At 40.2% G+C, this 11,855-nt stretch overlaps 1 protein-coding gene across 1 annotated transcript; it reads right to left on the bottom strand.

The window, feature by feature from the left end:
• Positions 1–568: 568 nt before the first annotated feature.
• Positions 569–3,450, bottom strand: LOC149846281 (uncharacterized). Its single transcript, XM_089997921.1, has 2 exons — positions 2,988–3,450; positions 569–2,344 (listed from the first exon to the last, which is right to left on the bottom strand). The coding sequence occupies exons 1-2, from the start codon at positions 3,054–3,056 to the stop codon at positions 725–727; spliced, it is 1,689 nt and encodes a 562-aa protein (XP_089854047.1). The 5' UTR covers positions 3,057–3,450; the 3' UTR covers positions 569–724.
• Between the last annotated feature and the right edge of the window lie 8,405 nt (positions 3,451–11,855).

Genomic DNA, 11,855 nt, shown 5'->3' with positions numbered 1-11,855 from the left:
AACGCCAAAGAAACTCCGATTCGGTTCGAGTCATTCCTATTGCCATACCCATCCATGAAATCTCATTCATGAATTTGCCGGAGTGGACGCCACGATAGATAGCTAATGACATAAGGGATGAGTGAAACAGGTTGTCATTAACAGCAAACAGTGAAGAATCCACAAAGTTTAGTTAGGTGATTGGGCCCAAGTACTTTACAAAGTGCTCGGGTTGCAAAAAAAACACAGAAAATCGCTTCACGCTAAGTTAGGAGCCGTGGTTAGATGATTGGGCCTAAATACTTTACTAAGTGCTGGGGCTGCACAAAACACAGAAAACAGCTACGCACAGAAGTTAGGAAGCGTGGTTAATTCATGATGAAAAAACACAGAAAATCGCTACACAGCAAGTTAGGAGGCATGGTTTGGTGATTGGGCCCAAGTACTTTACAAAGTGCTCTGGCTGCACAAAACACAGAAAATCGCTAGACACAGCAAGTTTATGTGTTTTTGTAGCCCTTGTAAACTACTCTAGCCCTATCACTGGATCTGCTCCGCAAAATAAACCAGAACACATACACCAACTCTTCATGGGGAAATTATCTCTACATTGTATTACCAACTTAACACAGAACAAGGAAGAATAAACAGAGTGCAACAGAAACCAAAAAGAGCAAAATTTTCCATCCGTCGGCTCAACTGAATTTTTATACAAAAGAAGGGACGCCGGAGGAACGGCGAGTTTTCAGCAGCTCAGAGTTTCGTGAAGGTGGTGCGCCGGATGCACAAAACCCGTCGAGAGTATGCCTCCAGCACCGGCAATTTCCCGGCAAAACCCGCCCGGAAACACTGCGACCGGCGCCTTCTCAGACAATTCTCTCTTGTTACTGGATTTCGACGAGCATTTTGCCAGTTTCCGATCACTGGCAACCATCCTAACATCCATATTCCTCGCCACGGCGACCGTGGTTTTCGCTCCCGCCGATGCAGAGGCTGTGGTTTTTGCACCGGCAGACGATACGGCAGCTTTCTGCTTCTCGGCTGCCTCTTCCTCTAGTATGGTGGCCATGACTTTGGCGTAGGCTTTCTGCAGCAGCCTGTAGAGCAGCACGGCTGACATCCTGGCCTGGTCCCTCACGGCGTCGGCGTCGCGCTCATCGGCGAATTCGCAGCGGTCGACGAATCCGGTCGCACGGTCCAGCCGGTGCCGGAGGCACAGCAGCCGGTAGGTGCACTCGAGCTCCGAGCGGCTGCACCCGCGCCTGAGTCCCAGCAGGGCGTGGTAGTCCACGGGAGCTACCGAGCCCGCCACCGCCGTACGCTTCATCTCAGAAATCTTTCCGACAACCGACTTCAAGCTTGCCGCGATGTCGCCGGCGGAGAATTGGCCGCCGCGGCCTGAACGACGCCAGGTGGGGCCGGGGAGCTTCCTGTCGCGGAGGATCGAGTCGTAGAGGAGCTTCAGGTGTTCGAGGTCCTGCAGGCACTCGGTGAAGCACCGCACGTGCTCGAGGAGCGACGCTCGGGCGGAGAGCGCCCCGACGCACGTGTGGTCGAGGGCGAGCGTGCGGTTGCAGTCGGCGAGCGCCTCCGGAATCCGGCCAGTCGCCCGGTAGGCGGCGGCGCGGAGCCTGTAGCAGTCGGCGAGGAAGGCCTGCGGGACGGGACGGCGCGAGCCGTCCAGGATCTTCGAGAGGTGGCGGACCGCCTCCGCCGGAATCCCGGCGTCGAGCGCCGCGAGGGCGGCAGCGCGGCGCCGGAGGAGGAATTTCACGCTCGCGAGGATCTGCGCGGCTCCCTCGAGCTCCGCCGCGTCGGCGTCGCCGGGGGCAGCAAAGACGTCGGCAGCGGAGAGGACGCTGTCGCGGCGGGACGCCGCGGAGGCCAGGCGCTTCCCTGCCTGGAGGAGGAGGAGGGAGTCCTCCAGGAGGCCGAGGTGGGAAAGCGCCTGGCCGAGGATGAGGTAGCGCCAATGCTGGTGGTGGCGAAGGCTGCTTCGAGGCGTGTTTCTGACCAGGATGCGGTGCTTGAGGTCGGAGACGGATAAGCAGCGGGTGAGTACCGCGGAGGAGGCGGAATTGGCCGGAGGGAGGAGGTTGTGGTTCTCGCGGGAGAGCGAATTGGAGGAGGAGGAGGTCGAGTCGTCGGAGAACCGGGCAGCGGAGGGGATATCGTCCCGGAAGAGGTCGGCGATATCTCGGTACCGGCGGAGACGGAGGAGGGCGGTGGCCTTGAGGTGGATCGCCTCCTCCGATCGTGGGCAGAGCTCGATGGCCGTGTCGAGAAGGCTCAGCGCGGTCTGCTTCTGAGCTTGGTCGTGGCTCGCCAAGAGCACTCGCGCTTCCTTCACGTGTCTCTCCGCCACCTGCACACAATCAAAAGAAATTGACGAGTTCTTAAAAACCCTCTGCACAATGGAGCACATGACGACCCCGATATGCAACTTTCCGGTGACGGATTAGCCGGAAACCAGTAGAGCGCATATAATTGCCTATACGTACGCTCGAGCGCATAGGATCAACTCCCAAGAAATTTTCTCGTCTTTTCACTCTATGGAAGATAATGAAAACCATCGCATTCATAGGTAAATAAACTCGGACAAAAAAAAAGAGAAGAGTTTCACGAAAAAACACGTACGAAATGGAAGGAAGAAGACGTGATAACGAGAGAGGCTGAATGTGAAAGAAAACAACAAAATTTCGTTTGTGGAACAGAAACCAGGAAAATTGTACGATTTAGTGGTTTTTCTTCTTTAGAAGGTAATGCCAAAAGAGAATCCCAATAAGGAAAACGACTCGAGAAGATGGGATGAAAGTGAATGCAGGAAAAAAAACTTGGATTTGCTTCGCTTCAAAATTTTGAAAATACAAAAAAATAAGGATTGAAGATCAGAAAACAACGAGTTCCGCCATTAGAGTTGCAGAGGAGAAATTTCGATACAATGAAATGGAAAAACAAGTGAAACTCGAAGAGCTAAACGGTGGGAAAAGGAAAGAGAGGAAGAGAACCTTGCGGTTGGTCATCCACCAGTGGCGCCTAAGGGACAGCGAAGGAGACGAAGAAGGCGACATTGTCATTCTTTTCCCCACCCAACAACCAAAAACAACCACCACCACTTCATTTCCTCCACCTTGATCACCACCACCAAAACCAACTCCACCTCCTCCAACCCTACTTATAAATCCCACCTACGCTATCCCCTGAAACAAACACCCCATGTCGTTTTCCACGACGAAGAAGGAGAAGAAAAATGTTGATCAAAACAGAGCAAGCTAAACCGAAGGAATGCAGAACTACTGTTTCAGCTCCGACCCTTATAAGAATGAGAAAAGGTAAGGAGAGAAAAAAAAAGTTTTGACTGTAGGGAGTTCAGCTTATACAACAAGAAAAAGGCAACGAAAACCCTTCTCCAATCCTGCCTTTTCTTTGCTGGCAGTCTGGCAGAGATTCTCTCTTTCTCACCCTCTCCTCGACAATAGTGGGAAAAGAGAGAGCCTATATATAAAATATTTGAAAACTCTAAAGAGAGTAGACCGGAGGAACCGGCAAAAAGACCGGTGGACTATCGACCCCAAGAACCGAGGGATCACGGGCATAGTGAAAAATATCGCGAGATTTATGAAAATCTCGAGATAAATTACCTGATAGTTAAAAACGACAATTTCTCTCCATATATTCAAAATATCGTTTGTGTTTTTGGCAAAACTTAAATATCGTGATTTAAATGCGATATTTATGTTTTTAACGTATATTTATCGTGAAATAGTGCGGTTGTCATTTTTAAATAATTTTATTTATACTTTCTTATAAAACTATTTTTTATTGCCAAGATTTTGCCAAAAAAAAAGAGATTTAAAATTCACGAGTTTTTGACTGCCGATTTTTTAACTTTTGTCACTGTGCAGAGGGGTCACCGGTTGGGTGTACTTTGGCAGTTCCTCCCCGTTTCAAGGTTTCCATAGTATTCTTCAACTACTCCCCCTCTAGGGGTGTCAATGGGTCTGATTTACCCGGACCAAACCCTATAGGGTCCGGGTATGGTAAACCCGATTAAGACCCGGTCTGAACTCGAAGGTCCGATTAATACATGGATCCAGCTATTGTTTATGAAATCGTATACCAGACACGATCCCGACCCAAGTTCCGATTAAGACCCGCAATTTTTCAATGTAAAAAATGATAATTTTTTTTTATTTTATCGGATGTGATCCGGGTCTGGTTCATGTAGTTCTCATCGGGTCTAGGTATGGTTTCCTTATAGTGGATCCAATTAAATATGGGTTCGGATATCTAATACCATACCAAAAAAATTGGGTCCAAGTCTGGTTCCACTTGGGTCCAAACCAAAACCGACCGGTTTTGGGGATCCAGTATTACCACATATATTTTGGATCCAGATTCAACCTTACCTCATCATATCTGATTCAGATTTGGATCTGGGATCAGATCAAATGTTTGTATTTCAGATTCGGATTCAGATTTGATAAGATCCTGCCCGAATCTAACCTGTTTGCACCCCTATTTTACCCCCTCAAATCAGAGTGCGTTTCTTTTTTCTTTTTTAACCTTTTTGTGTTTTTGCTATATTGTGTGTCACTGTGTTTAGATTGCAACGTCACGTCTTCAATAATTTTTTTTCAAGGGGTTTGGTTTTTATCACGAAATTTATGGCAAATCTAAACAAATTTAAATTTTAAAAGATAACAAAAAATAGATTAAAAAAATGTGTAGAAGTAAATTAAAATTTTACTTCCTATCCAATAAAGCGGCCTGCTTATATTTAATTTCGCCCTCCACAACTCTCAGTCTTCGTCGAACGGATCAGAAAAGATCGGATATCCTATCTGAGTCCGACTTGTTAATTTTGAATATGAATCTTTTAAATGAAATTCAAATGTCCGTTCGGATCTGTTCAATTGGATTGCTTTCCTATTTGAGTCAGATTGGATAAGTATTTTAAACCGGGTCTAAAATTGATCCGAATCAAAATCCAACCAGTTTGCATTTTCTATATGTAAATAGCTTGTTTTGTTCCATGTTTTCTTAATCCAGTATTATCACATGCATTTTCGATTGGAATTCAAACTTACGTCATTAGATCAGATTTAGATTTGGATCTGGAATCAGATCTACTGTTTTTATTTCGGATTTGGATTTAGATCTGGCAAGACTTCACCCGCTCAAATCAAGAGTGAAATTTCCTTGTTACCGCTATGTGTGCATGGTTTTGTGTGTGCGTTTTTTTTTTTTTTACTGTGATTTTTTTTTATCATGTTTTCAATTTTTTTTTGTTTTTTACTCGGGTTTTGGATTTTATACCTTCACCTAAGCAAGGAAAACCTAGGGTGAAGCCCCACGACCGCCCTGCCCTTACTATGGAAGCTTTCTATTGGTAAATCGTTCTGTTTTATTAGATATAACTATCGATAATAACTCATATGTCAATCCTCAAGAGCCCAAAGTAGTACCAGTATGCATTAATCAATCTCGTTTCATCAATATATATATGTTGATTTTTTTTTTCACAAAAAGATTATAAGATGAATTTAAGTGAAATCACATATTTATGGTTTTTTTTAAAATGCCCCCTCATTTTTGTTTATGCCACGGTTAGGAAATTGTGCTCGTGAGTCGAGTTACCAATCACCTCATTTAAGTGAATGAGCCAAGCATGAATATGGCAATCTTGGATCAGCATAGCTGGTGTAGGTTCATATTTATATATACTAGTTACTAGAATATGAGAACTAATGTGTGAATCATAATTTTAATATTTTTTTTTCTCTTGAATCTAATGGTACAGATGTGATCTACATGCTTGATTATATAAGAACATACACTTGAATCATCTGAATTTGATGCATAATGAGATTTCTTTAAGGCTTTAAAATCAATAGCTCATATTCTACATAAATATTCAAGCATTGAAAATCATGTTTTTTCATTAAAAATAGACAACACTTGATTCATAGCAAATTCACCATGCCAAGCACATCCACGTAGTTGGATTTGCAAAAAAAGTATTAGAAATGCCCATATTTCCAGTTCTCGTATTTCAGTTCTCATGAGAACTAGAAATATGAGCATTTTCAGTTTTTTTTGCAAATTCAATCAGGTGGATGTGCTTGGCATGATGAATTTGCTAGGAATCAATTGTTGGATCGTGTATTTTCCATGGAAAAAATATGTTTTTTGAATGTTTGAATATTTATGATCATGAGCCATTGATTTTAAAGCAATGAAAAAATCTTATTTATGCATTAAAATAGGATGATCCAAGAGTGGGTTCTTATAAAACCAAACATGTAGATCACACCCGAACGGTTAGATTCAAGAGAAAAGGATAAAAAAATCATAAAATCTAACTGTTGGCACATTAGTTTTCATATTTTCAGTTCTCATAACCGCAATTTTCATGATTTTTTTTTGTTATTTTCTCTTTAATCTAACTGTATGGATGTAATCTATATGCTTGGTTTTATAAGGACCGACTCTTGAATCATATGATTAGGAGGAATAAATGAGTTTTTTAAGGTTTTAGAATCAACAACTTATAATCTTCATAAATATTCAATCATTCAAAAATCATATTTTTCATAAAAAAATACACGATCTAACAATTGATTCCTAGCAAATTTACCATGCCAAACACATCTACATACATGGATTTGCAAAAAGAACATTGGAAATGCCCATATTTCTAATTCTCATATTCTAGTGACTAATTTCTAATACTATCAAGCTAAAAAACACTTAAAACATTTTTTTTTACAGAATTAGCCAGCTTGATTGGCTCATAACGCTCCGCTTGCCGTGATTTTGGGCTTGGGTGCACCCTTTAGGAGCCGAACCCAAAGCCTGAGCTCTGCTTGGGCTCCCTTGCCAGCCTGTGTATAGCAAATGCGATGTCCAACAAAGAGTGACTATGTCATAATGACATGCCATTTAAAGGGCGTGGCATGCATGACACGAGTTATATACACTGACACGACTGAAATTTTAGTATTTTAAATATTATTTTAATGGTATTTTCGATAATATTTCAATAAAAAATATTTTATATATCAAGATATCAACGTATAGTTTTTTTTTTAAGGCAAGCTGGGATTAGGCAGACCCCTACTAACTATACCATTGGGTTTTGAACCTGAAATGTCCCAACACAAGGTGACGTGCACTAGCTGCTCCTACCAGACAAGCAGAGCCCCAGTTGGATCTCAATGAATAGCTTTTAAAAAAGAATCTAACCCGCTTGTTGTGACCAACCAGCATTTTTATGACATACATGAGTGGGGTTCGACCTTGAACTATTTTGTTTCCTGCCCTTTTATACAACTTCAAATTTCACACAACAATTTTTTTACTAGATCTGCTCGTCTAATTATGTGCCTGAGCTGAGTTAGCCGAGCTGGGCTCGGCTGGATTACCTGCCCTAATATCAAAAAATAAAAAAGAAGAAATTGTTCACTTTTCATTAATCATTTTGAAAGCGGTAAAACTTTTATGAGAGAATACGAATATACATATCAAACAAAAAGCATGCAATAAAACGACCCTCAGAAATTAATCTCACCTCAAAATTCCCACCTCTTTAGGTGGAGAAAATTTTTCCATAACTGCAAGTGTTGAAATTATATATATACAACAACAACTACGTCTTCCTCTCAAAACAATTGGGGTCGGCAATATGAACCAAAAAAGAAAATCATTCTGGGTCTTTCAAATGAATCATTCACTCCCAATCATTTCTATCCAATGTCATGTCCTCGGTGAGGTTCAAAGCATTCATATCCTTTCCTATCACCTCCATCCATGTCTTCTTAGGCTTACCCCAACCTCTTTTAACTAATATATTTTTTCATTTCTCCATCCTTTTAACTGGAGCATCATTAGGCCTTCGTCGAATATATATATATATATATATATATATATATATATATATATAGAGAGAGAGAGAGAGAGAGAGAGAGAGAGAAAACTGAATGGAATGCTTGATTAATGCTTGGTAGTGATCGATTATGAGATTGGCAATACCAAAATTATACACAAAATGCGAACATGTCCACAGCAACGGCACCTAGAAAAAAGAAGAAACATATGGTGGTTCTACACTAGCCGCTAAATGGTAAATCTAACAATACTTTAGCATAATTTATTTATTATTTTGAAAGGTTTTATCATGTCCAATACACACAAGATTCTATTTTTGAGACAATGAAGAACAACTCAGAGCAGACCCCACCCCGCTCCTCTTGGCCATTCCCTTTTTTTTAGTGGGCACGTGCCCATATTCTGCGTGGACAGTTCCACGTGCACGGATCGCCACGTCATTAATGGCCACCCCCACGCCAGCGCGCCATGTCTGTTAATAGTACGCGGGGCCCACCTAGATGTCAACTACCGTGATGGATGACGTGGACCAATGGAATTCGAGCACTTGGTGTTCTTGTGGTATCCACCCGGCTTCCTCGACTCCCCGTGCAGGGGACCGAGTGACCCAGGTTGGTCTGATATGAGGTGGTTAAGAGGGGTCCAAGGTGGTCAATGTCGAGACCTAGTGGTGGGCTAGGTGTGAAACCCGTCGGTTTATGTGGGTTCGAGCATGGCTACTCTCCGGTCAAAGGGCACGATCTGATTTTGACTGCTTTCAAGAGCTGTAGAAAATCCACGGTTGACAGTACACTAAAATTTCCAAATTGAAAGTCATATTTTTATGTGAAAGCCACTGGATCTAAACTGTGATTTTTAAATAATAAATGAATCAATGTAAAGACTTGGGCCGGTATTAGATTGAGATGTGTTTTTTTGCTAGAGAGTACGGTACAATCAAGAGTAATGTGTATCCATGTTGGTATTGAAGCACTAATGGCTACTTCATTTACACGTATCTAAGCTCTAAAAGCAAAAACTAACGTTCGGATGGCGTGTACCGTGTTTTAACTATAATTTTAATGTTTTAAAGTTTACCTTGATATTGTGTTGACATCACATTATATGAAGCATCGCTGCATGGTGGGCATGCAGCAACCTGCCCGACAACCATTCATCTAGGTGTTTCTCGAGATGGCTGCAATGTCCATCTTGAGAAATGGTCAACAGTACCGGAGCTGCGCCACTGCATAGACAATGTCACCTATGATGTTTTATACCATTTCTACACCATTCTTATCTTTGATTGTGAGTGGTCAACTTTTCCTCGTCTTACAAATCAAATCCAGCAATGAGTTAACACAATATTAGTAATGCAACGGAGCATCTAGTCACACATAAAGAAAGCTTTAATTTTTCAAAAAATTTGTGGCTTTTTGTTGATTAGTGAAAGTGTTGTAGGATCGATGTAATGAGCACTAGAGGTGTGGGGGGGAGGGATGAATAGTGCTTTTAATCTTCATCTTTGAAATTTGAAGGAATTTGAATACTGCAAAGCAATCACACACAAAAAACACAAGAATTTTATCCTGGTTCAGTCTTTCAGACTTATATCCAGTCCCCAAGCAAAATCCGCTTGAGACTTCAATTATTACACTTGTGTCACCACAAGATCAAACAAACCAAAATCGGTCCTACTTTCAGCAACAACTATGTTGAAAGCAAACTTCTCCTTTAAACCAAGAGACTCTGTCATTTTACAGAAAATTTAAAATAACCAACTTACAATTAACTTACGAGCCTTTCTTATGAATGCAAATAGAGTGAAATAAGCTTCTAAGGCTGCTGAAATACTCAACTCACAATTTCACTAACTCACAGAAAAAATTAGAGTAAAAAACTACAGTGAAAATACTCAGTGAGTGAGAAAATAAATATTTGAATGAATATGAGTGAAAAACAAAAAATTCAATCTTTTAAATCAATGTAATTCAATTCAATTAATTCAATTATTTTGAGTGTAGATCACACTCTTACTTATAGCTGAGGAATTCCATATGTTGGTAGTACGAAAAGGTGTCAAAATAGTCAGTTTTGAACGTTCAAATCATTTGAAAAATGAAAAGACAACACCTTTTGAAAGTTTTAAAAAATGACTATATTAGTCGACTGAAATAGTTATTACCCGACTAAAATCAAATATTAGCAGACGGACAGTTAAAGTTAGTCGACTATTGTGTCTAGCCGAACATATTTAAATTCTGATTTTTGAAAGTTAGTCAACTAAAGAAAAGTTAGTCGATTGATGAAAATCATTAGTAGACTGAAAAAACTTTCAGTCGATTTCTGCTAATTTTTTCAGAAGCCGAACATTTTGTTCGATCGACTAAGAGTCAATTAGTCGACTAATCAGAAAGTTGATGTTTTGCTTTGAAAAACTGGTGCAAAAAATTGATCAACTGATGAGTCTATTGGTCGACTGATAAACCTGAAAATATGGGTAAAGAGCTTTCTAAAATGATTTTTGCCAAGGGTTCTTTTAGAAAAGTTTTTTTTAAAGTATTTTTAGGTGAAATGCAAGTAAGATATGCAACCAAAGTAAGGTTCTTACAAGAATCTAAGACTTTTAAAGAGATTTATATTTTCACACTTGTCTTCACAGATTCTTCAACGAATTCTTCAATTTTTGTCATCTTTCTTCATTGCCTTAGCTGAAATTCAGTTATTTTAGTTGTTCATCATCAAAATCTTGTACTTGAGTTATCGTGTACAGCTGCCATGTTTTAACAATCTCTCATTTTTTTATGATGATAAACTAGTCACAGATAAAGCATTGATAAACAGATAGAAAACTTATTCTCCATATCAATATGTTGTCAAAACATAAGAAATTAGCATAATATCAACATTGTTAACACATTGTTTTTCTTCTCATGCATATTATTTTTCTTCTCATGCATATTATTTTTCTTCTCCCCCTTTGTCATGATCAAAAGGAGTAGGTAGAGTCATAGTGTAAAAAAAATGCAGATACAAGTTCAAAATATTACAACAAAAAAAAATGTTATCAAAGCAATATCAGTAAATAAAGTTCAAGAGAAGTGTTGCTTGATCATCTCCTTGATTTCAACTACATCAGACTGAATAGATAAAAACTGTTAAGTAACATCCTCACGAAATGTATGTTATTGAACTTCCAAAGCTTCAATACATTTCAGAATTTCATCATCATCTTTTTCAGTAGAGAATTTCTTCCTTTTGCCTTGAGATGGAGGCGATATAGGAGATGGTGATGATTTATGAGACATAGGAGATCCAGAGGATGAATGTACTAGATAGAAAAGTTTGAATTATTTAAAAACAATTTCATCAAAGATTTCTTTTTGAGAAACAAACTTTTCATTATTCAGAGGCACTTTGAAATATTTGAAGATTCGGGTAAAGATACACCCATACGGAAGAAATTTTTTTGTTTCCATAATATAATAAAAAAGACGTGCCCAATTTGTAGAGGTATTTCTAAATAAGATATATGGAGCAGTAGAAAGATCAGTTGAAAAATAATCAAAATATCCTGTTTTTGGGAGGACATTATGTGCAAGAATTCTTTCTGCAATTTGAGCGTGAGGTTGAAGATTTGTATTTTTGAAAAGAAGACAATGAGGAGTGCCTGAAAGTAGAATTTGTTCAAAAATATTTTCATCATAAAGTTCAATAGAATTGAAAAGAGTTCCTGAAGATGGAACATCGAGAATCTGTCCAAGGATCCTAAACTCCAAAGCCAAGATGACTTCAAAGCCAAGTTCGTGGGTCCGGATCATAAACTCCATAAAACCCGAATACAGATGAACAAAAGAAGACATTGGTGGCCTACCAGTGCCAGAAAATCTCTCCCGATACCGGATTGCAACATGAAGGATATGTCCTCATGTTCACGTGGGTTTCAAACAGTGTCCTGTGGAGTCTGCATTGTGTCCTGGTCAAATTTGTAACCGCACCTTTTAACT

This window comes from Nuphar pumila, chromosome 2, assembly GCF_984573655.1.
Source record: "Nuphar pumila chromosome 2, dmNupPumi1.hap1.1, whole genome shotgun sequence".
NCBI lineage: Eukaryota > Viridiplantae > Streptophyta > Magnoliopsida > Nymphaeales > Nymphaeaceae > Nuphar > Nuphar pumila.
This window is presented reverse-complemented; position numbering and strand designations above follow the sequence as displayed.